Source organism: Oryx dammah, unplaced genomic scaffold (assembly GCF_014754425.2).
Source record: "Oryx dammah isolate SB20612 unplaced genomic scaffold, SCBI_Odam_1.1 HiC_scaffold_4, whole genome shotgun sequence".
NCBI classification, from domain to species: Eukaryota; Metazoa; Chordata; class Mammalia; order Artiodactyla; family Bovidae; genus Oryx; species Oryx dammah.
This window is the reverse complement of record NW_024070188.1, coordinates 70,206,132-70,233,687: the sequence shown is the minus strand read 5'-3', so window position 1 is coordinate 70,233,687 and position 27,556 is coordinate 70,206,132. Positions and strand designations below refer to the sequence as shown.

At 36.1% G+C, this 27,556-nt stretch overlaps 1 protein-coding gene across 3 annotated transcripts in view; it reads left to right on the top strand.

The window, feature by feature from the left end:
• Nucleotides 1-27,556, top strand: part of SHPRH (SNF2 histone linker PHD RING helicase) — an 82,822-nt gene that overhangs the window by 14,436 nt on the left and 40,830 nt on the right. For 2 of the 3 annotated variants that reach the window (XM_040238635.1, XM_040238636.1), the window contains exons 4-16: nt 1,671-1,889; nt 4,605-4,683; nt 5,337-5,487; nt 6,876-6,984; nt 7,432-7,688; nt 9,419-10,078; nt 11,298-11,549; nt 12,330-12,408; nt 16,667-16,830; nt 16,946-17,202; nt 18,674-18,795; nt 22,725-22,813; nt 24,468-24,560. In XM_040238635.1, coding sequence (XP_040094569.1) covers nt 1,671-1,889; nt 4,605-4,683; nt 5,337-5,487; nt 6,876-6,984; nt 7,432-7,688; nt 9,419-10,078; nt 11,298-11,549; nt 12,330-12,408; nt 16,667-16,830; nt 16,946-17,202; nt 18,674-18,795; nt 22,725-22,813; nt 24,468-24,560 — 2,531 coding nt within the window. Of the gene's footprint in view, nt 1-44; nt 231-1,670; nt 1,890-4,604; nt 4,684-5,336; nt 5,488-6,875; nt 6,985-7,431; nt 7,689-9,418; nt 10,079-11,297; nt 11,550-12,329; nt 12,409-16,666; nt 16,831-16,945; nt 17,203-18,673; nt 18,796-22,724; nt 22,814-24,467; nt 24,561-27,556 lie in introns of those variants that run through there. The other variant, XM_040238637.1, reaches the window with a different exon arrangement.

The following is a 27,556-nucleotide window of genomic DNA, read 5'->3' as shown; positions in this document are numbered from 1 at the left end:
CGGCCTTTACTCCACCTCTCCTTTGCAGTCTGACAAATAATCTCAAGAGCCTGCTTCCCATAAAGACCAGTTAACTTTGCTACTGTTTCTTGGCAAGAAGTTGCATCCTTGGTCAGGACTGCAGTTTCAGAGTTGTCTGCCATTGGTTCCCAAGGGAGAGTGTGGATGGCTTGCTGCAGCCCATCAGCACGACTGGAAAAACGGCTCAGATTCTCCAAGTCCTGCTCATGGTGGGTCAGCCTTATTTCTGGTGCAAATCAGAACAGTTTTATACTGGGATATCTGGGAAATCAGTTTCTAAGCTTGGTTATTAAGTTGTTTTTCTGCAGTACATTCTTTGTGAAGCTTCATAATACTAATAATAGTAAATCATTTGCATGCTAAAGATATGAAAAAAGGAAAATCACTGGTTTCAGAATTGGAAGGAATGCTTTGAAGTACATCTAGAACTTTTTCAGAGTTATGATAAGAGTCCATTATTCTGCCTTTTAAAAATAATAAAATTGGAACTTTTCAAAGGAAAACTTCAAATTTAATTACTAATAATATGCACCTACACTAACAGAAATAGCCAAGCATGTAACTACACATTTATTTTAAACTTTTGAAAATCTTTAAAGGATATAATTTTTATTGAAAAAAGTTAATTTTGTATTTTGTGGTACAGTCTCTATTTTAAGGCTTGTGAGGTATGTCCTACAAATGTGTGTAAGCCTGTTTGAAACCATTCAGTAATAAATCATTGGCAACAGGGGCCTTGCAAATTTTTCAAGAGTTTGAGGGGTTTTTTTTTTCCCGCATCGTAGGCATGGACATGACTAAGCGACTTCACTTTCACTTTTCACTTTCATGCATTGGAGAAGGAAATGGCAACCCACTCCAGTGTTCTTGCCTGGAGAATCCCAGGGACAGAGAAGCCTGGTGGGCTGCCGTCTATGGGGTTGCACAGAGTCGGACACAACTGAAGTGACGCAGCAGCAGCAGCAGGCATGAATCTTTTTCCATAGGGCAATTGTGCCCAACAAATGAATCTGAAATTCTTACGAATTTGTATTGGTGGCATAAGCCCTTAGTCTCCTAATTGGCTGCTGCTGCTGTTACCAAATACCTATCCTTTTTTAGCATAAGAAATAGAATGGGAAACTTTGTCTTATTAGATGTAGGAAAATTGTCTGCCTGTGGATTTTTTTAATGTTATAAAAGTAAAATAAATTACTCTTCTACAAACTGCAATAGATATTCATATTCAGTTCCTCAGAGGCTTATTAAACATCTGCGATGGGCATAGCACATGCTGGCTGCTCTGAGGGGCTATAAAAACAAAAGACAGCCTTTGCTCTCAAAGAGCGTTACAGTTCAGTGGGGAAGGGGTGAATGCGCACAAACGATTATACTACGAGAAAGACTGCAATGTATTGTTATATCCAGTGTATAAGAGTGTTGCATAATACAGAGGAGAGTATTCTGATCAGGGAAAACATAATGTCATGAAAAAAGTATCAATTACATTTTCTTGAAGGATGGAAGCATAGATTTTTGGTCAGTCAAAAGGCACACTAAGCAAAGCCCCAGAGTCGGGAGAGTATATGGTATGTTCTGGGAATAAGAATTGCTTATAATTATAAATGTAGATCTTGTTGTTCTGAGTACACTTGTTCTTGGATATACAGATGTGTTGGAAGAGGATGAGGAAGGTTCCGATAGTGAGCCAGAGGGACAAGACATTGATGAACTCTATCACTTTGTGAAGCAGACACATCAGCAAGAAACTCGGTCCATCCAAGTGGATGTCCAGCATCCTGCACTGATTCCTGTGTTGAGACCGTACCAAAGAGAGGCTGTCAACTGGATGCTACAACAGGAGCATTTCAAAAGCACCCCTGCTAGTGGCAAGTATAAGATACTTAAAGAAAGGCAAATTGATCAGAGGAATTAGATGAGAGAGTTAGGGTGGAGGAAATCGGTCAGTAAACAAATTATATGAAAGCATGGGATAGAATGGGTGTGTTACTGTGAACAAAATTATTTTCTAAGACATCCTTCAAAATTGACACCTAGAGAAATTCATTTATGAGTTCCCTCATCCGTAAAAGTTTGAACTGATTTTTCCAACCAGAGTAAAGGCTGCCTTGATGGAATTTTTAAAAACCAAGAAATTTTTTTTACATGCCTTTCCAAACTAAGAATTGCTTTTGTAACCTGATCAGATGGGAATTGTGCTAATATGTGAAAGAAACTGCACAATTTAATCATGAATGTTAGGGACAGAAAGCACGTTTATAAAAGTGGGGGACTAACGTGTGATTAATCTGCGTTTCCTAGTTATACTTATATTTTTTACTCCACAAAATAAATAATAAGATGAAATGTCATCTAGTAAGTGTTTTTATAAAAGTAGTCGATTTATGGGAATCATCTGTGTCACTGCTTTATCATTGTCTTTAAAGGGTTGGGCACTAGATGAGATTTTTACATGACTCTAGGAAGTGAAGTGCTAACCATTTCTCCTTTTTCCTATATAGATTTATTTTAATTAGTGATGAATAACTCTTCCATATTTCTCCCACTTTTTTATTCAACAAAATTTTTTAAACTTTTTATTTTGGAAATATCTTCATAGCCAATATTATTTCTTACTCTTGCTTCTCCCATATTCTGAACTATTTTGAAGTAGTAATGCCTCATGAAGAAGGAAATGGCAACCTACTCCAGTATTTTTGCCTGGAAAACCCCATGGACATAGGAGCCTGGTGGTACAGTCCACGGGGTTGCAAAGAGTCGGACACAACTGAGTGACTAGATAGCAACAATAACCCCACATATTTCATCTGTTAATATTTCAGTTTATTTCATTAAAAGATACAGGTTCTTTTAAGCAAATATATATATATATATATAATGAATTTTGAAATCCCAAAATGTCTCAATATCACTGTCTCTCTTTCTTCCTAACCCCCTTTCTATTTCTCTCTCTTTAGTTTGTTCAAATCTGAAACCAAGTAACATCCATATAGTATTGGAATTACTTGGTGTCTCTTAAGTTTCTTTTAGTCCATAGGTTTTATTTCCTCTTCTATTTTTTTCTTATATTTGTTGAAGAAATTTTATAGTTCTATAGAATTTCCTACAGGTTATTTTTTTCTCTAAAATAAAATAATTTTTTTAACTAAGGAATTTGATTAAGATGTTAACATATACAGTAAATGTATAGATCTTAAGGGCACAGTTTGATAAGTTTGGATAAATCTCTGCATCTATGTAACTAGCAATTCAGTTAAGACATAGAACCAGACTTTCCCAAAAGTAGACACTGGCCACCCATGCCTCTTTAAACTCGAAATGTGACTGTCCAAATTATGTGGTGTAAGTTTAAAATACACACGTGATTTCCAATAGTACAAAAAGAAAAGAATGTGAAATATCTCACTACTACTCTTTACATTGATTACATATTGAAGTGATAATATTGTATTTGATTAAATTAGACAAAAATATTAAAATTAATTTTATCTGTTTCTTTTAATATTTGTATCATACAGTGCTGACATAAAATATTTCCATCACCCAGCACTTTCCATCATTGCCTAGTCAGTTTTCCGACTTCAATCCCTTCAGGAGGCAACCACTGTCATCATAAATTAGTTTTGTCTGTTTTTTAAACAGACAGTGATAAAATGTGTCCACTCAGGCGGAGGGAGTTGCCTTCTTTCAACATAATGTTTTTGAGGTTCATCCATGCTGCATATATCAATAATTCATTTTTTTTTGTCCCCAGGCTAGATTTTGTTGATTAAATCACATGCGTCATTTAGTGGTTTTTCGGTTCTCTGTGGTTCCCATAAATTAAAACTTTCTATCTTTTAATTTTTTTCATTTAAAAAAACCTGTATGTCTGTATTCCTACTTCATCTATTATTTACTGAAAAAGGTAACAAAAAATGACTAACCGTTTCTGGAAGTAGAGACATACTTACAACTTAGCAGTTGGTTTAAACAGCTTAAAATATTGGGAAGGGATAGTGGAAGATGCTGGTTGACACAGACTCAGTACTTCATTGCTGTAGTTTTAGATTTTTTTTTTTCCTCAGTTAAGCCTTTCCTCTACTCAGACCCATATGAAAGGTTAGATCTGATATGTTAATGTATTAGCCCAGTATCATTTATCTGTGAAGTTATTTAACGATATAAGGTACTACTTTAAGCATGTATAAAAGACAAGTTGCTTTCATTTATTCGGTAAGCCTTGATATGTATTGGTTTTCTTTTCCTGTTAATCCTCTATACTAGTATAATTTGTACATTTTGCTATACTTTGCATAATTAAAATATAATTAATAAGTTAAATTATAAAGTATCCAATAAAATATAATTGCAAGTATAATTTGCTTTAGTTTTTCTGTCTTATCACTTGCTTCTATGGAAAATAATTGTATGCTAAACAAAGGAGGCAAAAGAATAATATCTGAAGAATGAGAGTGGGGTCCTGGCCTTTTACCCACATGTATGTGTCTTCCCAGGGTATCCTGACTGTTGACTTACTTTTATTTTAATGTGATTATCTGGCAGAACAGAAAATAAACAGAAAATGGTTTATTTTTCTTTAGAAAATGCCTTACACTTTCTATGGCGAGAAATTGTTACATCTGAAGGTGTGAAACTCTACTACAATCCATACACAGGCTGGTAAGACAAAACTTTGCTTATGTGCTTGATATTGAAAACAAATATTATGAAAACCTATATGAGACTGATGGCATATGTCTTCAGCCTTGGCAGTACCTCAAAAAGGCATACTAAATTAAAGTCTCATTAGACAGTTTTATAGATAGGATAGACATGGAATTAATAGCACTTGTAATTTTTTGGTAGATAAATGCAGTAGGATAGACTTAAGATGTGTATTTATTGATATTTAAAGAGATTATATTTTTAAGTAAAAATATCACCTTATTATGAGTCAGTTCATTAAAGTTGTTAATTTTATTATAAAAGAGTTTTAGGAATCATTAAATATGATTATTGACTCAGTAGTTATTGCCATTTTTATTCACAGATTCATAAAGGTTACAGAAGGTAGACATGCTTCCCTTTATTTATGGGAGAAAAAAAAAATGATGATAGTACCCATTCTGTTTCTGCACACTTAAGTTGTTAGCTCAGGCAGTTTTTTTATTCTCACAGTTGTTCTATTCATGATCTAGAGACTATAATTGTTGCAACTGAAAGTAGAGTTTTAAAAAGCTTAAGACTTTAGTACATTGCTCCCAGTTCTCTTTAGGAACAGTATGACTTATATTTGCATTCCTATGATGTGTTTTTCTTATATTTTCCTTTAGCATCATTCGTGAGTACCCAAGTGCTGGACCACAGTTGCTTGGTGGGATCTTAGCAGATGAGATGGGTCTTGGAAAGACAGTGGAGGTTTTGGCTCTGATTCTGACACATACTCGACAAGATGTCAAACAAGATGCTCTCACTCTTCCTGAGGTAGGAGGAGTACTACAGGGCTTGGGAAAGCAGAGCATATGTTCTCCAGAAAGCATCGTATGTTGAACATTTGGTTGGCACTTAAGTCAACACTTTCAGTTTATTCTGCGGCTTATGATTTGTATTAGTTGTTAACTTCACATAGGCACAAAAAATGGGATATTTGTGACCTGGCGAAGTTTTTAAAGTGATATTGGCCAAGCAGGAAGGGGGATAGGTATGCTGTTACTTATCAAACTTCCTTCTAGTTGGCAGAGAAATTCTCTTAGGAAAGTTTGATTACTTCCTCAAATGTTTTGTCACTTCTTCTGATCTCCATATTACTGCTACATATTTTTGAGAGCTATTTTTCAAAAATTGTGCAAAGCTCAGATATATAAATCTTGGGGTCAAATAATTAGAACTTTGTTAAAGGGTAAATAGCTTAGTAAGCAGATTTCTCAATGAAATGAACAAATGAAACAAATAAAACTTCTCAATAAATAAAGTCTTCATTCTAAAATGTATGTGTGTTAGTCGCTCAGTCATTTCTAACTCTTTGCAAGCTCAGGGATTGTAGCCCCCCAGGCTTCTCTATCCATGGGATTCTCCAGGCAAGAATAGTAGAGTGGGTAGCCATTCTCTTCTCCAGAGGATCTTCCCGACCCAGGGATTGAACCTGGGTCTCCTGCATTGCAGGTGGATTTCTTTACCATCTGAGCCCCTAGGGAAACCCTCTAAAATGTATAGTTGTGTTTAAAAATATACATTTTAGAGTTTATAAGAAAAAAAACTTCACTGAGACTCATAGTTTATAGCTTATATTTTCAGATAATGAAATCGTCAATTAGCACATTAAATCCTGCCGAAAAGAAGCCACTAGTTAAAGACATAACCTTAATTACCTGTAGGGTCCACCATGCTTGCAACCTTAGCAGTTTTATGATCTTTTGATAGGGTAAAGTTTGCAAAATTATCCTTTCAGATTTGAGTAAGGGATAGAGTAGGGAATGTCTGTTTCCTTTGTAGAAAAATGAGTTGACGTGTACAGTTTTAACTATCAGTAACTTCCTTTTGAGGGTTTTTTTCTCATTAGCTGTGTTAATTTTAACTTATTTTGATTGCTATTACAAATTCAGTGGGTTAATACAATTTTAAACAAGCCTTAAAACATATTAATTTCAGAAGTTTCACACTTTAATATGCATAATTTTTTAAAATGATGGCTAGCTGTTAACTCTGAAATAAAAAATAAGGTTTATATGTGTGAATAACTTATTTAGCCCTTTCTTTCATAATTTGTTACAATTCTTTTGTATCTCCTTAATAGAAGGAGGGTTAATTTTGTGAAGCAACTCAGAATACTGAAAGCAAAACACTGTGTAACAGCTAAACGTTGTTTATATCAGGGAGAAGTGGTAAATTATTTCATTCCATCACATTATTCTGGCGGAAATGTAAAAAAGACAGAAACCCAGAATATGGAATTTGAACCAAAAGAAAAAGTTCAGTGCCCCCGTAAGTATGAAATCTCTTAAAGATAACACCTTTTGCAGTGATATTTGTTCTAATTCTTATAATCTTTAATAGCAATATTTTATAATTGTTATAAATAATTGTTTTTACAGTTGTTTATACTTTGCATAAAAGTTTGGTTACAAGGCATATTATCTTAACAAAACTAAAGATTTATTCTTTGATTTGACTTGATCCAGATAATTTGTTGCTTAATTCATAGATTAGCAAATTAATGTAATTCTTCTTAAATTATTTTCATTACTGTAATTTACTTCTTAATTGAGATAAGCTCATTACATATTCTTCAAAATGATGATATACAGACAGAATGTCTTTAATAAATCTTTATTTTTTACTTGGTTCTTAATGCACATTAAGATTAACTGAGTTTTATTTTCTTTTCACTTTAATTGTTTTGACTGAGTTAGCATATCCTTTTGTATTTAGCTACACGTGTGATGATCCTGACAGCTGTTAAAGAAATGAATGGAAAAAAAGGAGTTTCTATTCTTTCTATCTACAAGTATGTCAGTTCTATATATAGATATGATGTTCAGCGGAACAGGAGTCTTCTGAAACGGATGCTCAAATGTTTAATTTTTGAAGGCCTTGTGAAACAGATCAAAGGCCATGGTTTTTCTGGTACTTTTACACTGGGGAAGAATTACAAAGAAGAGGACATATATGATAAAACGAGAAAGCAGGTAACAGCATTTATCAAGTAGTTAACATGTGATGCTTTACAAAGTAAGTTGACAGATCCCACCTGTCTAAAGCTCTTAGAGCCAGATGATAAAAAAGAAACATTAAGAAAAGCACTAATGGCTATGACTTCTGTTTTCTACTTTCTGAATAAAAGTTCCATCAGAGTAGAAACTAAAAATAAATATTAATTGAGTGGATTATGCAATTAGTTTGTAAAGCATAATATAGGTTAAAATAAGATTTCTTCACCCTCATGCTATTGTCAGCACTCAAAAAGCATGTTCCATACTTTAAAAATGTTAATACATGACATCTGCATAACTCTTTACATATGATTTGAATCTTTTATATATGTTCTCATTTTCCCTTGTCATCACCTTTTAAAATATTTACATTTTGTTATAAAACTTCTCTTCTGGGCCAATACTACAATTTGCTTTTAAGAAAATAGTTAAAAATTTGTGAATATAAATCAAGAAAAGACTGATGACAACAATTCAAAATGTGGAGTTACTAGCTTAGCTACTGTGAAAGAAATTGCAGACCAAAAAGTTCTCTTCCAAGAGTAGTGAGTCTCCAGCATTTTCTCCCCAGCCGGGTTAGAAGACTGCAATGAACTTCTGTGCTTTTAATAATCCTTCTGCTACCAAAAAAGGAAAATCTCCTTCAGTTAATGCCAATCATTCCATGTTAATGTCATTCATTCCTGTGTTCGCCCTTGACTGTGACATCACCTCTAGGAAGGTGCAGCTGGCATCTGCCTCCCCAGCACAGCCCCTGTCTGTTGTATAACCCCCTTATGCAATCTTGTAGCATCATTTTAAAGAGTCATGCCCAGTTGTGTCCTACTCTTTTGCAACACCATGAATTGTAGCCCACCAGGCTTCTCTGTCCATAGGGTTCCCCAGGCAAGAATACTGGTGTGGGTTGCCTTTCACTGTTCTCTCTTTTCCTACAGACTCCTTTGAGACCAGGAGCTAAATATACCTCATAGTTATATCCCCAGCATCTAACATGTTGCCTGGCACAGAATTGGCATTCAATAAATAATTGTAAGAGGGTACACCAATAGAAAGGAGAAAGAAGGAATTTATTTGTTTATTGCAGTAACTAGTAGATTAATTTTTACTTTAGTTAAAAGCTATATTTTAATACTTGATATTTTTATAATTTCCCCTGTTGTTGTTTAGTCACTAAGTCATGTCCAACTCTTGTGACCCCATGAACTGTAGCCCATGGACAGGCCCCTGTGTCCATAGGATTTCCCAGGCTAGAATACTGGAGTGGGTTGCCATTTCCTTCTCCAGGGGATCTTTACAGCCCGGGGATTCAACCCCATATCTCCTGCACTACCGGTAGATTCTTTACCGCTGAGCCACCAGGGAAGCCCATAATTGCCCTAGTTTGTATTATAAACTACCAGTCTTTTATTGATTTAGACAGACCATAAATTATAAGACGTTGATAGCAAAATTAGTAGCTTCCTTTATTTCTAAGTTTTATTCCTTCCAAATATTAATTAAACAACAGAGTTTTCTTTTCCTTTTGGGCCTACAGGGAGAGGAGTTCATAGAGCAATTTGAAAATCACTGATCAGGAGTGATTCTCCTCAGGGAAAGAGTAACAAAGACTGACTACAAGATTTTTATGTAAAGCACATGAAGTTGGGTGTTTAATTTTAGCTATGTCACTCCATTGAAATAAATTAAATAAATAATGTTTTTCATAGGCAGTGGGGAGTCCAAGGAAAACTCAGAAAGAATCCAGAAAATCAGGAAACAAGGACACAGACTCTGAATATTTGCCATCAAACACCTCTGATGATGATGATGATCCTTACTATTATTACTACAAGCCCAGGAGAAATCGTAGTAAATGGAGGAAGAAACCTGTTCCGTCCACAAAAAGGGAAAAAAGCCAGCTGAACATCAGTCTCAACCCACAAGATCACTATCCACCTACTGGTAACTCTGAAATTACTGATGTTACTACATCTGAAAGTACATGTGTCTTTGGAGTCAATCAAGAACATTCAGCAAAGGACCAAAATGAATCTCTAAATCCTGTTGGTGATGACATGCCACATTCTAATATCATGGGTCCCTATAATTCTTCCACTTATCGCTTTGAGTGCATATGTGGTGAATTTGACCAGGTAGACTGTAAGCCTCGTGTTCAGTGCCTGAAATGCCACTTGTGGCAACATGCAAAATGTGTGAATTATGAAGAGAAGAATCTGAAGATTAAACCTTTCTACTGCCCCCACTGCCTTGTTGCAATGGAGCCAGTATCTACAAGAGCAACTCTGATCATCTCCCCCAGTTCCATCTGTCATCAGTGGGTGGATGAAATCAACAGGCATGTGAGGTCATCATCTCTTCGAGTCTTGGTAAGACAGTTTGGACTCTTTAGAGGGATAGGAAAATGTAAGTGTTTGCTTATGATAATTTTTATAATCTTTGTCACCTTGTTTTTATCCCCAAAGTTAACTTAATGAGATAATAATATTAAGTCAGAACTCAAAGAGGAAATTGAGAATAAGAAAAAGTACAGTAGACTGTTCATTCTTTTCTGACATCAGAAGTTAAAGCACTGTGAGTGGAAAGTTATGAAAGTTTTTGAAAAAGTCCTTAATCATATAAAGGAAAACATCTTTGTATTCAGAAAGAAATGCAGTTCAAAGGCAGCATTGTTTAATAGTTATCTGTTTGTATGATCCTACATCTTTTAGCTCCAGAATCTTCCTCTGAAGCCTCAGTTACCCCTTCTGTAAAATAAGAATGTACTCATTCAACAAGTGAATACCTATTGTGTGCCAGAAATTGTGCTAAGTTCTAAAAATTGTACCCCCACACACTTTTTGTGAAGATTAAATGATTTGATAAAGTGCTGGCACATAGTGAGTGTTCATTTATTGTTATTGTTTACTACTGTTAGTATTTTTTACCCTTTGTGTTCTTCTTTTCTTCTTTCCACACAAATGTTACTGGAGATTTTCTATATTTCGGCCACTATGATAGGCATGTATAATACAGTAGTTTATAAAGTACCAACTTTGCCACTGAGGCGCTCTGTTCTGTAGAGGAGGCAAACCTTGATTTGTATCTTGACTCCACTAGTTTTGAGTAAGTCACTTCGTGTTTTCTATGTGTGACATAGGAATAATAACAACTGACAGAGTTGTTGTTAAAGGTGGGAGATAAAACTTTGCAGTGCTAAAACATAAAAGGCATTCAGTAAATAATAGCTTTTATTGTTCTACTTTCTCATACCATTGTGCTTTTGCACAAACTATTGATTCCATTCTACCCACCTACCTTTTCCCCTTTCTTCCACCCATGAAAACTCTTGAATGTACTTCAAGATCTACTGCAAATTTGAATTCCTCTCTGAATTTACCTTCTTAGCCATAAAATTGGTCTCCACTGTGAAGCTTTCGCATTTACTTCTATTCCAGTTCCTTTCACATTGCTTATGTTTTTAGTCTTCCACAGTAAAATTCATCTTTCTCTAAATAGGTCTGGGATGTATCTTATAGGATGTTTGGTTATAAACAAATAGAAAGTGCTCAGTAAGGGTATAAATGAATGTCTGTGATTATATCCTAGGTATATCAAGGAGTGAAGAAGGATGGTTTTTTACAGCCTCATTTTCTGGCAGAACAGGATATAGTCATCATTACTTACGATGTCCTCCGTTCAGAACTAAACTATGTAGACATCCCACACAGCAACAGTGAGGATGGGCGTCGCTTAAGGAACCAGAAACGCTACATGGCTATTCCCAGTCCTCTTGTAGCTGTGGAGTGGTGGAGGATCTGCCTTGATGAAGCTCAGATGGTCGAATGTCCTGCTGTAAAAGTGAGAATTTCTGCAGAATCACTTGAGGGCTGGGGAAGAGACTGGAGGAAACTGTTCATAGGAAATTTAATAGTTTACATGTAGTTTAACCCACAGTATTGACATTCACCAAAAGTTTGCCTTTGGACGCTTTGCATTTGCTTTCTCTTATGCATGAGCTGTATAATCCTTAGAAATTATTTGGTACTCAGAATCATTGTTCTGTATGAAAAGTTCATATATATTTGAAGAAGATGGTAGTTTTTATGTGATGTAGATCTAAGTAAACTCTACTTAGGTACTTTTATCAGCATTTCTGCCACGTGGAGTGCTCACCATACAGGCTCTGGTAACTGACAGCTTTTTGTCAGAGACCAAATGGTAATGGAAAAATGCTGGAGGAAAAGCTTTTATTCAGACTTCACTGTATGTCTTTATTCTGTCTTCTTTGCCCAGTCTGTGACCTGAACTGATTTAATAAGTCATGCCTATTAGCACAGTGGTTCTTCTCATCTGGAGGATGGGGTGGTCTAGGGAATGTATCAGTCAGCTGGGGCATTTTCATTCTACCCATACATGAATTTCCTTTCCTCTTTGAAAGGACACATTGCAGCCTCCTGCTAATAAGAGCCGCATACTAGAAGATAGCCCATTGACTATGATGTTCAGTATTGAGTGTGATAACTATTCTGTAGGGGCAAATGCATCTGACCTGAATCCTGAGCTTGAGAGCTGTTTTCATAAGTAAACACAACCCTTCTGCATTTTTCTTGTGTCTCTCTTTTCATTCTCTCCCATCAGGCTGCAGAAATGGCTCAGCGCTTGAGTGGGATTAACCGCTGGTGCATCAGTGGCACTCCAGTACAGAGAGGATTGGAAGGTAATGGATGGTTTCCTCACATATTGCATTTATTTGAAAAACTTAAATTTTTTAAGCAAAAAGCATTGCTTAACTTTTGCAGAAATCCTTAGGTGATTATGCATATATTAAAATATATTTATATTTGATCCTAATAGTTGCAGACATCTACCTTTTTAAATGGAATCAAGTGCTTTTTGTTTATATATACATATATATGAAGACAGATATGTAGTTGAATAGTCCTACTGTCCTGATTTGAGCAGTTATTGTGCCTGTCTGAACAATGTAGACACAGGTCTGAATTGGACTCAAAGTTCCAAAATGGTGAGTAGAAAACAGGAAGAACCTGACAAGAAAGAAAGAGGGAAAGAGAGAAGAAAAAGGAATTAGTTTCACTTGGCTGTGTCTATAAAGATAAGGACTTCCCACTCACACATTTTAACTGATGCTTCTATATCAGTCTCATTCATATAACTAATTTTTTCCATAGAACATAGACAACATTTTTAAAACTTTTATCCAAGTTGCAAATATTTGAGACTAAAAGTTTAAATAAGTAAATGTTGGTTTACATAATAAATTTCTGGAAAAACTGTTACTAAAATGTGGTTTAATTATAAAAATATAAATATCCTTAGTCCTATGACAGATGTTTATCTTCAAAACCTATCATTCTTGAAAATTCAGGTTTTCATGTATCATTTGTTCTTAGCAGGATAACTTACTATTCTGCTAAAGTAAAAATATCAACGTCTGTTACATTGAACTGAGAAACACTATTTTTTTATGATTATTTTTAGGGGAAAAGAGTTTTTTAGGAAGATGTTTAAGTATATATTTAAATAGCTGTGTAATTTTAGTAAGTTACATTAAGATACATATTTCTAGAATGCTGCTGCAGCCAAGTTGCTTCAGTCGTGTCTGACCATGTGCAACCCCATAGGTGGCAGCCCACCAGAATCCCCCGTCCCTGGGGTTCTCCAGGCAAGAACACTGGAGTGGGTTGCCATTTCCTTCTCCAATTCATGAAAGTGAAACGTGAAAGTAAAGTCGATCAGTCGTCTCCGACGCTTAGCAACCCCATGGACTGCAGCCTACCAGGCTCCTCCATCCATGGGATTTTCCAGACGAGTACTGGAGTGGGGTGCCATTGCCTTCTCCAATTTGTAGAATAATATCAGGCTAATTAAAAGGCCAAATTTAGTGGTCTGCTGTTACATTGGAAACTGTCCAATATGTTAATATTTAGGTGTTAATAAGATAATCACGATGGTGTGATCACTCACCTTGAGCCAGACATCCTGGAATGTGAAGTCAAGTGGCCTTAAAAAGCATCACTACGAACAAAGCTAGTGGAGGTGATGGAATCCCAATTGAGCTATTTCAAATCCTAAAAGATGATGCTGTAAAAGTGCTACAACTCAAATTTGGAAAACTCAGCAGTGGCCACAGGACTGGAAAAGGTCAGTTTTCATTTCAATCCCAAAGAATGACAGTGCCAAAGAATGCTCAAACTACCACACAATTGCACTCATTTCACACGCTGCTAAAGTAATGCTCAAAATTCACCAAGCTAGGCTTCAGCAATATGTGAACCATGAACTTCCAGATGTTCAGGCTGTATTTAGAAAAGGCAGAGGAACTAGAGATCAAATTGCCAACGTCCACTGGATCATCGAAAAAGCAAGAGTTTCAGAAAAACATCTATTTCTGCTTTATTGACTATGCCAAAGCCCTTGACTGTGTGGATCATAATAAACTGTGGAAAATTCTGAAAGACATGAAATACCAGACCACCTGACCTACCTCTTGAGAAACCTATATGCAGGTCAGGAAGCAACAGTTAGAACTGGACGTGAAACAACAGACTGGTTCCAAATAGGAAAAGGAGTATGTCAAGGCTGTATATTGTCACGCTGCTTATAACTTCTATGCAGAGTACATCATGAGAAACGCTGGGCTGGAAGAAGCACAAGCTGGAATCAAGATTGCCAGGAGAAATATCAATAACCTCAGATATGCAGATGACACCACTCTTATGGCAGAAAGTGAAGAGGAACTAAAAAGCCTCAAGATGAAAGTGAAAGAGGAGAGTGAAAAAGTTGGCTTAAAGTTCAACATTCAGAAAACGAAGATCATGGCATCTGGTCCCATCACTTCATGGGAAATAGATGGGGAAACAGTGGAAACAGTGTCAGACTTTATTTTTCTGGGCTCCAAAATCACTGCAGATGGTGATTCTGCCAAGAAATTAAAAGACGCTAACTCCCTGGAAGGAAAGTTTTGACCAACCAAGATAGCATATTCAAAAGCAGAGACATTACTTTGCTAAAAAAGGTCCATCTAGTCAAGGCTATGGTTTTTCCAGTGGTCATGTATGAATGTGAGAGTTGGACTGTGAAGAAAGCTGAGTGCCAAATAACTGATGCTTTTGAACTGTGGTGTTGGAGAAGACTCTTGAGAGTCCCTGGGACTGCAAGGAGATCCAACCAGTCCATTCTGGAGGATATCAGTCCTGCGTGTTCATTGGAAAGACTGATGGTAAAGCTGAAATTCCAATACTTTGGCCACATCATGTGAAGAGTTGACTCATTGGAAAAGACTCTGATGGTGGGAGGGATTGGGGGCAGGAGGAGAAGGGGACGACAGAGGATGAGATGGCTGGATGGCATCACCAACTCGATGGAAATGAGTTTGAGTGAACTCCGGGAGTTGGTGATGGACAGGGAGGCCTGGTGTACTGCGATTCATGGTGTCGCAGAGTCAGACACAACTGAGTAACTGAACTGAACTGAAGATTTCATTGAACTCCAGAGTTAGCTAGGAAGGTATAGAGAAAATGCCTATCACAGTTACTTTATTTGTATTTTAATTTTAAAGGAATATGAGCAGTAATTCTGCAGTTCCCTGGGTAATTAATTTGGGATGAATAAGATGTTGGCAGGTGTTTTGAGCAACTGGCACCCTTTAACAAATTTTTGATTAATTTTCTAAACAGGTTTATTAAGGTATGAATGACATATAATGAAACTATAAATATTTAAAATGTAAAATTTGTAAACTTTTGACATATATATTTACCAGGAGTTTATTTCCACAATCAACATAATGACTCCAAAAGTTTTCTCATGTCCAAGTTATCTTTAAAAATAGCATTTCCTGAATGTCTGGAAATTTAGTTTATTTTTCATCTTTTCTTCCGTGATTCTCTGATATCATTAATGCTATCACTGTTATACTGTATCAGGTTTTGGGAGGTTTTTGTGTTAATAGTAACTGCGGTGGGAATGTTAGCCTGATGGGACTTCAGTTCAGTTTAGTCAGTGTCACGAACCTCAGTCCATAGTTCATCAGGCGCTCTGTCTATCAGATCTAGTCCCGTAAATCTATTTCTCACTTCCACTGTATAATCATAAAGAATTTGATTTAGGTCATATCTGAATGGTCTAGTGGTTTTCCCCACTTTCTTCAATTTAAGTCTGAATTTGGCAATAAGGAGTTCATGATCTGAGCCACAGTCAGCTCCCGGTCTTGTTTTTGCTGACTGTATAGAGCTTCTTCATCTTTGGCTGCAAAGAATATAGTCAGTCTGATTTTGGTGTTGGCTATCTGGTGTGTAGAGTCTTCTCTTACGTTGTTGGAAGAGAGTGTTTGCTATGACCAGTGCATTCCCTTGGCAAAACTCTGTTAGTCTTTGCCTTGCTTCATTCCATACTCCAAGGCCAAATTTGCCTGTTACTCCAGGTGCTTTTTGACTTCCTACTTTTGCATTCCAGTCCTCTATAATGAAAAGGACATCTTTTTTAGGGCGTTACTTCTAAAAGGTCTTGCAGGTCTTCATAGAACCATTCAACTTCTTCAGCTGACTTACTATGTTGTATTTGGAAGTAGAAGTCTCATTTGTTTTCTTTTTGTGTTAGACCAGGGTTTCTCCACCTTAGCCCCGTTAACATTTTGAGTCAGATATTCATTTTTATTAGGAGCTGTTCTGGTTATTTTGGATATTGAGCTTTTACACTCCTGATGCTGGTAGTGTTCTTGCAGTTGTGACACCCATAATTGTCTCCAGTCATTGCCAAATGTCCCCAGTGGGCAAAATCACCTCCTTCCACCCCAGTTAATAGCCACTCTGCTAGACTGATAGAGATAAATAAGTTTTGATGATTTATTAATTAACATTTGTTTTTGCTCCATGGTAAAGTCAAAAATTTTAAGTCAAACCATCCTAAGTTAGAGACTATCGGTATTCTCAACATGTTTCTTTTCTTTCTTTCAGATCTTTTTGGGTTAGTGGTATTTCTTGGTGTTGAACCTTACTGTGTCAGACACTGGTGGGTTCGACTTCTCTATCGTCCTTATTGCAAGAAGAATCCTCATTTCCTCTACAGCTTTATTGCCAAGATAATGTGGAGGTCTGCGAAGAAAGATGTGATTGACCAAGTCAGTAGGATAAGTATTTATTGATTAAGGGTATTAGGAAAAAATTTGAGAAGAAGCAGAGTTGGGGTGAAAAGTTAAATTTCCAAGTGACTTTTTTTTTTCCTCCTCTGTTTAGATCCAGATACCCCCTCAGACAGAAGAAACCCACTGGCTTCACTTTTCTCCAGTGGAAAGACATTTCTATCACCGTCAACATGAGGTGTGCTGCCAGGATGCAGTGGTAAAACTCAGGAAGATTTCCGACTGGGCTTTGAAGCTCAGCAGCCTGGACAGAAGGACTGTCGCCTCCATCCTGTATCCATTGCTGAGGCTCCGACAGGCCTGCTGCCACCCTCAGGCGGTTCGGGGCGAGTTCCTGCCACTCCAAAAAAGGTTTATTATCAGTTTTCTTATGCTGTAAGAGATAATAGAGTAGTGATCGACAGTATTGGGGGAAGGAAATGGCAACCCACTCCTGTATTCTTGCCTAGAGAATCCCGTGGACAGAGGAGCCTAGTGGGCTGCTGTCCATGGGGTCGCACAGAGTCGGACACGACTGAAGTGACTTAGCATGCGTGCATACATAGACAGTATTAAAGCAATTAGCTTCCTAGCCCACGGTTTCATTCAGGGTCTTAGAACTAAGTTGTCATCTGTTTTTAGCAGTGTGGTGATTTTTCTTCACTATGGAACCCCATTTGTGAAAGAGAACCACATCAAAATTATTTTCATGGTTTTGAACATATTTTTAGGATTGTTGAAGGGTTTTGTTGTTTTTGCGGGGGGGTTGTTTATTTGTCTTCTGCTGCATTTCAGATATGAAATGCTTTTGTTCATTTTGTGTTGTATTTTTTGGTTCTGACATCAGGGAATTAGGTGAATTAGATTCCTATTAAATATTTTCTTCATAATTATACTAGCTATATTCTTTGATTATTCCTTTCAATACTCTGTTGTCCCAAAAAATTTGTTTGTTCATCAAACTGTGATAGGAACGAGCCTCTTTTTTTTTTTAGCACTTGATATTAAAAAGATATCCTTTCAAGTGCTATAAGAAATATAAAGAGGAATTTGACTCTTATCCTTGCCTTTGAGCAGTTTGTAGATAACTAAAGGCAATGACAAAGATTAATGAAAGTGTTAGTTGCAAAGTTGAGTCTGACTCTGCAACCCCATGGACTGTAGCCTGAAAGGCTCCTCTGTCCATGGGATCCTCCAGGCAAGAATACTAGAGTGGGTTGCCATTCTCTGCTCCAGGGGATCTTCCTGTCACAGGGATCAAACCCAGGTCTCCTGCACTGTAGGCAGATTCTTTACCATCTGAGCCATCAGACAAAGCTTATAGACCTCTATAATGTAAAGAAAACATTGTGTATTTCACAGGAGGTATATGTGAGTTGCTGTGGGGCTTCCCTGGTAGCTCAGACAGTAAAGAATTTGCCTGCAATGCAGGAGACCTGCCCTGGGTTGGGAAGATACTCTGGAGAATGGGACGAATGCCCACTCCAGTATTCTTGCCTGGAGAAGTCCATGGACAGAGGAGCCTGGCAGGCTACAGTCTTTGGGGTTGCAAGAGTCAGACATGACTGAACAACTTCACCACCACAGCCACCACTTTGCACTTTAGGAAGATTTTTCTAGTTCTGCTCTTCACTGACTGAAATGAGAAAAAGTTAAAGAATGAGAGGATCAAAAGAAAGCTTGCTAGAATAGTAAACTAATAATGGTAGTGATGAAAATGGAGGTAAACAGATATCAAGGATCACAAAGACTCGGTAACAGAGACTGGTACTCTTGATCTTATGTAATATTCTCTCACTTGGAATCTTCTTTCTAGTTCTGTAAAACCTGCCTTTTCTTTTAGCACCATGACAATGGAAGAACTGCTGACATCCTTGCAGAAGAAGTGTGGCACTGAATGTGAAGAGGCGCATCGGCAGCTAGTCTGTGCCCTCAATGGCTTAGCAGGCATCCACATCATTAAAGGTAGAAGGTGATGCTTTGTTATCTTCAGTTCTTCTAAATACTTATAATGTAAATCAAAGTTAATTATAGTTATATGTCAGAAAGATACTTTCACACAGTATTAGTTATAATGTTATATTGTAAATAAGTCTCCCCAGAAAGACACTTTCACACAATATTAATCATAATTTAAATAGGTCCAACTTAATGGAGAGCAGTTACACAGAACATATCCAAAAAAAAGTTTCAGTATGCTTTCACCAAACATTTCCACTTTTAGAAGCTTTTTGTGTGAACAATCGAAACAACCAAAATAGTGTACCAACTGAAACAACCAAAATGCCTAGAAATAGAATGGTTAAATTGTGACACATTCAAGTGAATGTTGGTCATTGACTTACAAAGTAGTATCACTTGTAAGTTCAATCTCGCAACAAATATTCGAGTATTTGCTAGGTGCTGGTTATGATTTAGGTACTAAAAATAATGTACTAAAATAAGTGTCAATCTAGCCTCATATCTGAAAAATTCATTTTTCTATAAGCATTTTATAGTATATATAATACTATTTTATATATATATATATATATTCTGTTTTATCCTCATGATTGCCATTACCATCCCTATTTTATAGGGATTTAGTTTAGTCATTACCATCCCTATTTTATTTGAGAAAATGGGTTCAAAAGGCTTAGTTGCTTTCTCAAGATTACAGCTAGAAAGTGACAAAGAGTTTGCCCTGGATCTCTCGATTTCACATCAGATATTTAATTTTTTTTATTATCCTATGTCCTCCTCTTTATCAAATAGGCGTTTGTAAACCTCAGTATTATACTATATAATAGGTTGCAACTCACCATCAAAAATTTCTGATGTTGAGTGATATGTCACTTGTAAATGATCACAATAATAAATTTCAGATTTCCCAACTTGATTATGAACTACATTTCTCGTTTTATTCTGTGTTATGACTCAGAAGCTTAGACAGTAAATGAATTTCTTCACTTGGCCTTTTTTCTAGTCTCCTGTCAGACTTGTCTCTTTTCCCCTGCTGTGAAATTATACACAGTATGAGAATTGGGAGGGTTATTCATCTGATCAGTGTCCAGACACTGTAGTACTCTAACAGGATCAGTGTGTGACTGACTCCTGTGTTGCGAAATACCATGCTATGATATAGCAGGAGGTGCATCACTGCTCTTTCCAGGTAGTTTCCACTGCATCCTCACAGTAGTTATTTTTCTGTGGCTGGAAACTATTGCTGATTGTTAAGAAGAATTCCTATTAGAAAGTCTGTTAATAAGTGGTATGTCTATTCTCATTTAATTGTAATTATAAGCTTAACTGTGGGGGATTAACTACTTTCAGTTTCTAGTTTAATTCATAGTAGTATATTAAATAATATACATTTTTAAAAGTAATATTACATATTTAACTTATATAATTTAAACTCTTCTAATATTAGAGACCAGATAGTACAGATATGAATTCTAAATGAAATCTAAAATTTATATTAAACTCTAAAGGGATTCACATATTACATGCGAATATACATATATATGATATACAGTGTATATTTTAAGGTCCTCACTGATTATGGTGTTAAAAACATGTTGTTATTTCAATTTTGTGTACTAGATACATGAAATATATATGTGTGTGTTATCAACACACACACACACACGCACGTATATATATATAATATAGAAGTGTTTTAGGTTCAGTTTTCTGAGAAAGAAAGCTTTTTTTCCTGATCCTCACATACATTTTTCATTTCTGCGTGTGTTTTTTTGGAAAAAATTAGTTTGGCAGTATCGAACCAGTACAATTTGTCTAGTTGTTAATATGTTTAGTGCCATCAAGTGGCAAAGAATGGGCATTTCCATATTTGGCTTATATTTGCATAGCTTATTGAATATGGATATTTTTGTGTCTTAGTCTGAGAAAGACATAAAAATTTTTTTTTTCACTATAAAAAATCTTTTTTTTTTCACTAAATAGTGAAAAGAAAACAGATATTATAATGAATAGCTCAGTTTCATCTGCTTTTATTATAGTCTAGTCATTGTACCTTCTTTAAAAGGTATAATAATTATGAAGAGAAAATTGTTAAATGAATTATTCTTTATAAATGACAGTATAAATATTAATAGAATCCATATGTCTTTTGAAAACCTAAGAGAGCTCATTGTGTGAAGATAATTGTGTTACTCCTACATTATAATGCAACTTTATTATTGTGAAAGTAATCTGCTTTATAAAAATGAATAGAGATTAGATGACTTGGCAAGTACTGTGAAAATGTGTGCTTTAGAAAGCTTTATATTAAATAACTGGTAGAACTAGATATAAAACAGTGGTATAAAAGCAAGTGTTTTGTGCAACAATATGAATGTACTTAATGCTGTTGGACTACACTCTTAAAAAAATGGTTGAAATTGTAAATTTTATTTTATGTATACTTTACCACAATAAAATATACATATATGAAATCAGCTTTACCAGAGAGAGAGTGTGTGTGTTAGTCACTCAGTCATGTCCGACTGTTTGCAACCCAGTGGACAGTTCTTCTGTCTGTGGAATTCTCCAGGCAAGAATACGAGAGTGGGTTGCCATTCCCTTCTCCATGGGATCTTCCTGACTCAGGAATTGAACCCGGGTATTTCGCATTGTGGGCAGATTCTTTACTGTCTAAACAACCAGGCACATATATATATATCATATATATATAATATTCATTATGGCTATGAGCAAAATTCTAAATCCATGATATTAATGAAACTGGTTTAAAGTTTAAAATAAGCAAGTGTATACAATGATCAGGATAAAAGCTTTTTCCTCAGCAAACTGAAATTAGAACATCTCTTTATCTTTTTCTCCCTTGTGTTTCATGATTTTGCCACTGTTAGATTTTCATTTTAATTGTATGTATAAATTACTGGTTTCGAGTTTTTCCCCAGGCAGCAAAAAAGATAGGTTCCATTAGTCAGAGCCATTAAAAATGTTTCACCTCCCCTTCACTGAAGTCTAATGAAACTTTCTGAAAAAATCAGGTAGTAATTTATTTTAGCCTTTGTGAGCCATAAGGTTTGTGACAACTATTCAGCTGTTGTAATACAAAAGCAGCCACAGACAGTACGTAAAGTCCTCATGACTGAGTTCCACTAAAACTTTATTCATGGACCCTGAGATTTGATATCATGTAATTTTCACATGTCACAAAATAGTGTTATCTTAGTTTTTATTTCAACTATTAAAAATGTAAAAATAAATTCTTAGTGTGTAGACCCTACAAAAATACAGTCAGATAAGACCCATGGGCTGTAGTTTGTCAGGTTGTGCTTTTATACTTTTTTACTTTATTTGTATGAGCTACTTTTTAGGTATAACAAAAAAAAGCATAAATCTCTTAGACTGTGAATTATGTAACCAGAAATAGAAAGAATTCTAAATTTTTGAAATGTAGTTATAAACTAAATCATTCTGGCCTAATACCAACAGAAACAATACCTATCAAGAAGAGTGCATTATTTTTCTGAGAAGTACGTGTACATTGGTCATAGTGTTTTGAATATTTATTTATAAACACATGTAAATACCCTAAATTTGTCCTTAATTTCAAACATCCTAATGACTACTGCTTGGAAGTCATTAACTTGAAAAAGAAGAAAACATTAGTTTAAAAGTTAGAGTTTGTTTTTTAGCATAATTTTAAAACATTGTATTTGATTGGTGTTCTATCTGTATGGAATTTTAACCCCCAAGAAAGGGTGCTATCATCAACTTTTTTTACTGGGGCAGTCATATTAATACCAACTCAAATTCCTTTTCGTAAAAAATAAATTAGGGAGTTCTAATCAATGCTGTATTTTTACAGTAGATGTTTTTAGATGACTTTGAGAGCTAAATACGTGATTTTCTTAGTCTTTAAACATATTTTGATTATCCAGGCGAGTATGCTTCGGCAGCAGAACTATACAGAGAAGTGTTGCGTTCATCTGAGGAACACAAGGAAAAGCTCAAAACAGATTCACTGCAAGTGAGTAAACTAAACAGTTTCAAACTGTGTGATCTTTGTAAAGTAAGTTTTCTGAATATTTAAGAGGACAAAAGGTAACAAGTGGAGTGAGTCGCAGTCACTGGGGATAAAGCTTAAAATTCATGTTCTCTTAACAAGCACCCAGGATGTCTTTTTGTATAGACCCAAAAGTTTGAGAAACACTAATATTCTGTCTATTTACGCCAGTACTGGCCACAAGGCTGACTGATAAGCCTAACCTACATTAGAAAAGCAGCTCAAAACATTCGTATTTTGAAGCATGGCATCAGTTTTATCACTTTTGCATATTTACATCAGCATATTTATTTACATAATATTCAGCAAAAAAAGAAATTGAGTTTCACTCAGCAGTGGAACTAAGTAATAATAATACTTATCCAATGGTCTTCTAATTTAGTTTTTGTAGGTCTTTTAGGGAGATTTGGGTATTTGAATTGTAACACTTAAGTGTGAAATTTCTTCTTCTTGATTCTATCAGTGGATCATATAGAAAAGACTCTAGCTAAATGGTAAATAAGATCCCTTTTATGAATCCTGGTAAGTTTAGGCTTGAGCCCTAGATGAGGCTTCTTTTTTACTGTTCAGAATCTAGACCTTGGAACCTCATATTCACCTGTGTCTGAGCAGGTGTTACGAGGAGTGTATGGGGGAGGGGGAAGAGGAGAGAAAATTAAATACTAGTATCCTTATGTATGTATGGATGAGGATTACAGAAGGCTTTGGACCTTAAGCAAATGTCCTTACCTTATGAGAGAAGGATAAAGTGCAAAGATACTATGCTCCTGAATAAAGGAAACAAAAGTGGACAGGTAATTCCAGAGTGCCTGAGATCAAGAGTGAAGAGTAAACCATCAGTCAGCCTGGTTCTTGCTTTGAGTCACAGTAACTTAGCCTGCTGACCAAGCATAACCCAAGGAATGTCTACCTCTGTCCAGTCAAATTAGCCACTCTGCTCTGTTGGGATAAATGTGTAAGGCAACAGAGAGAGATAAGTGTTCCTCCCAATCCATTCCACCAGCTTGTGCAGAATGCAGCAGAAGCCTCAATACAATCACGGACTCAATATCACAGTGAGATGTCTGGCTTATATTAATATTTAATACAGAGATTTAAGATGGAGTTTTCTCCTTTATTCTACGCCGTCTTCACCTCCAGCCCCTCCTCTTTTCAGCCCTTAAATTCAACAGATCCAGGTCACAGCCCTGTTTTCTTATGTATTTCATTATCTTTGGTTTTATATCATAAATTGCTAGGCTCATCCAGACTCATTTTCCAGAAGAGGAATCAAGTCTATCTAGTCAACCTTTCTGCTTTACTGGACTTACTGGACGTATTCATATTTCCCCATATAGACAAGTACATGTATAAGAGAAGTTACCTATATTACGTACTTTTTACATAGACATGTTTCATAAAACCATATATTTTAACTGAAAATTTACATCATTATGACTTAAGCTAATTACAGTAAAACTGACTCTGAAGAAAGTTGGTATTCATTTTTAAAGGAAACGAATTCGATGATTTGACCTTAAATGCGTTGTTAGTGTTCTGTATGCCTTAGTGATAGTAGATTCTCCCCTAGAGCCCACTGTGTTGGCTGTCATAATTGCTGCCTTTTGTGTGTTTGTAGAGACTTCATGCTACCCATAACTTGATGGAATTGTTGACAGCCAAGCACCCAGGGATACCTCCTACCCTGAGAGATGGCAGACTTGAGGAAGAGGTACTTTTTTTTTTTCATTCTGCCTGTAAAAGAATTTTTTCTCAGACTTCATGTTCCGGCTAATTGATACATCCTAGGAAATCAAAAGGTAATCGTGTTTCCTTGCTGCTTTGATGTTCCAAACTTTGCTGTGGTGATTTTGGGTTGGCATAGAATAGGAACTTTCCATATTATTTTGTTTCTCTGATAATCTTCTTGTAGCTGTGTGGCAACTACTTGTTGTAGACATGGCTGCTGGTAGCCAATAGCACAGGATGTATATAAACAACAAATTAAAGGAAATCTTGTTGACTTCATGACAGACGTGCCAAAGGTGTAGTTTAGTAAAAATAAAGTTTTCTATCTTTTCCACCCTTCAATGTATTATTTAAAGCAATAAATAAACTCAAATTTTCACGATAACCTATGTCCTCAAAGAAATTCCTTCTGCAATGAATATTACCTCTCATTAGAAACAGTGATGTAAAACAGTTTTAATACACTTATGCCAATTCCCCAGTGAATTTTTGCCTCATTAAAGATCAGAAAGATGGCAAACCTAAAAGCAAAGGAGTAGTAGATGTGTTTGAAAACTACTGAACCTGTAAATGGAGCCTTTATATAAATTAAAAGGATAAAAAATGAGATTTTGTAAGTATGTACTTACTTGTAAGTAAGTATGTAAGTATTTTTTAAATATGTATCTAGCTAGATGCTAGATAGTAATCTAGCATCAAGTGTATGAAATTTTCAAGTGAAAAAGTATATGAAAATTTTCAAATGAAATTTTACTCCCAGTGGAGACATCTAATCTTTATATGTAATCAGTCATTCTATTAAATGCTTTCAGTGACAGGAAGCTCTCTGGGAGACAGTCCTATCTATTAGTAGACAGCTCTAATGACCAGCTAATTACATCCAAGGACTTGTAATGGATATTAATTGGAAGGTTGTGACAGGAAGAGGAAAATTGCATCAAGAGGTGGAGGGTTCATACTGTGTAGATGTATTTCCAAGGAAATCACTTTATCACTTTGTCCTAACTCTCACATGATATGAAGCCTTGGTGTTTCAAAGCTGGATGAAATTCTAGAAATCATCCATTTCCACCACCTCTTTTTGTAGATGAAGTAACTAAAGCCTAGGAAAATGAAATGGCTGGTCATGAGAGGTGTGTCTATTCAGTTGACTTCATGAAATTGCTGTTGTTGTAAGTCAGAAGTAGTCTCCTATTGGCAACTTCTTATGGCTCGTCCCACTACTAAGTGGAGTATTGGGATTTCCAGTTCAGTAGTCTTGCCAGTTTTTCTCCCACTGTCCACATAGCCTCTGATCATCCCCTTTCTTCATTCATAAAATAGTTTCCAGAGTCAGTTAAGTATTTCAGTTAAATGGACAAAAGTGAATTCCCCTAAATTTCCTAGTGGAAACTTACACGAATAAAATTTTTCAGTGTTTCTGTTTCTTTGCAAATAACATGATCCTTTTTGTCTTGAGAAGTTGAAAGGGCCCCAATTTTTGAATCCTTTTTGTATTAATCTTCTAGGACTGCCATAACAAAATACAGACTAGGTGACTTAAACAGTAGAAGTTTCATTTCTCACACTCATGGACTGGAAGAATTACTGTTGTTAAAATGTTTATGCGGCCCAAGGCAATAGACACTTTCAGTTTAATTCCTATTAAAATTCCAATGGTATTTTTCACAGAAGTAGAATAAACAATCCAAAAGTCTGTGTGGAACTAGAAAAGATCCTGAATAACCAAAGTCATCTTGAAAAAGAACAAAGCTGCAGGCATTATGCACCCTGATTTTTCAGCTGTATTATAAAACTATAGTATTTATAAGAGTATGGTGTTGATATAAAAGCAGAAACATAGATCAATGGGAAAGAACAGAGAAAGCCCAGAAAGAAACTTGCCCACATATGGTCAGTTAATTTATAAAAAAGAACCAAGGTTCAGTTCAGTTCAGTTCAGTCGCTCAGTTGTGTCCAACTCTTTGCAACCCCATGGACTGCAACATGCCAGGCCTCCCTGTCCATCACCAACTCCCGGAGTTTACTCAAACTCATGTCCATAGAGTCAGTGATGCCATCCAACCATCTCATTCTCTGTCATCCCTTCTCCTCCCGCCTTCAATCTTTCCCAGCATCAGGGTCTTTTCCATTGAGTCAGTTCTTCACATCAGGTGGCCAAAGCTGGAGTTTCAGCTTCAGCATCAGTCCTTCCAATGCATACTGGAGACTAATTTCCTTTAGGATGGACTGGTTGGATCTCCTTGCTGTCCAAGGGACTCTCAAGAGTCTTCTCCAACACCACAGTTCAAAAGGATCAGTTCTTTGGCACTCAGCTTTCTTTATAGTCCAACTTTCACACCCATACATGACTACTGGAAAAACCATAGCTTTGACTAGACAGACCTTTATTGGCAAAGTAATGTCTCTGCTTTTTAATATGCTGTCTTGCTTGGTCTTAACTTTTCTTCCAAGGAGCAAGTGTCTTTTAATTTCATGGCTGCAGTCATCATCTGCAGTGGTTTTGGAACCCAGAAAAATAAAGTCTGTCACTGTTTCCACTATTTACCCATCTATTTGCCGTGAAGTGATGTGACCGGATGCCATGATCTTCATTTTCTGAATATTGAGCTTTAAGCCAACTTTTTCACTCTCCTCTTTCACTTTCATCAAGAGGCTCTTTAGTTCTTCGCTTTCTAACATAAGGGTGGTGTCATCTGCATATCTGAGGTTATTGATATTTCTCCTGGTAATCTTGATTCCAGCTTGTGCTTCATCCAGTCCAACATTTCTTATGATGTTGTCTGCATATAAGTTAAATGAGCAGAGTGACAAAATACAGCCTTAACGTACTCCTTTCCCGACTTGGGACCAGTCTGTTGTTTCATGTCCAGTTCTAACTGTTGCTTCTTGACCTGCATACAGATTTCTCAGGAGGCAGATTAGGTGGTCTGGTATTTCTATCTCTTTCAGAATTTTTCAGTTTGTTGTGATCCACAC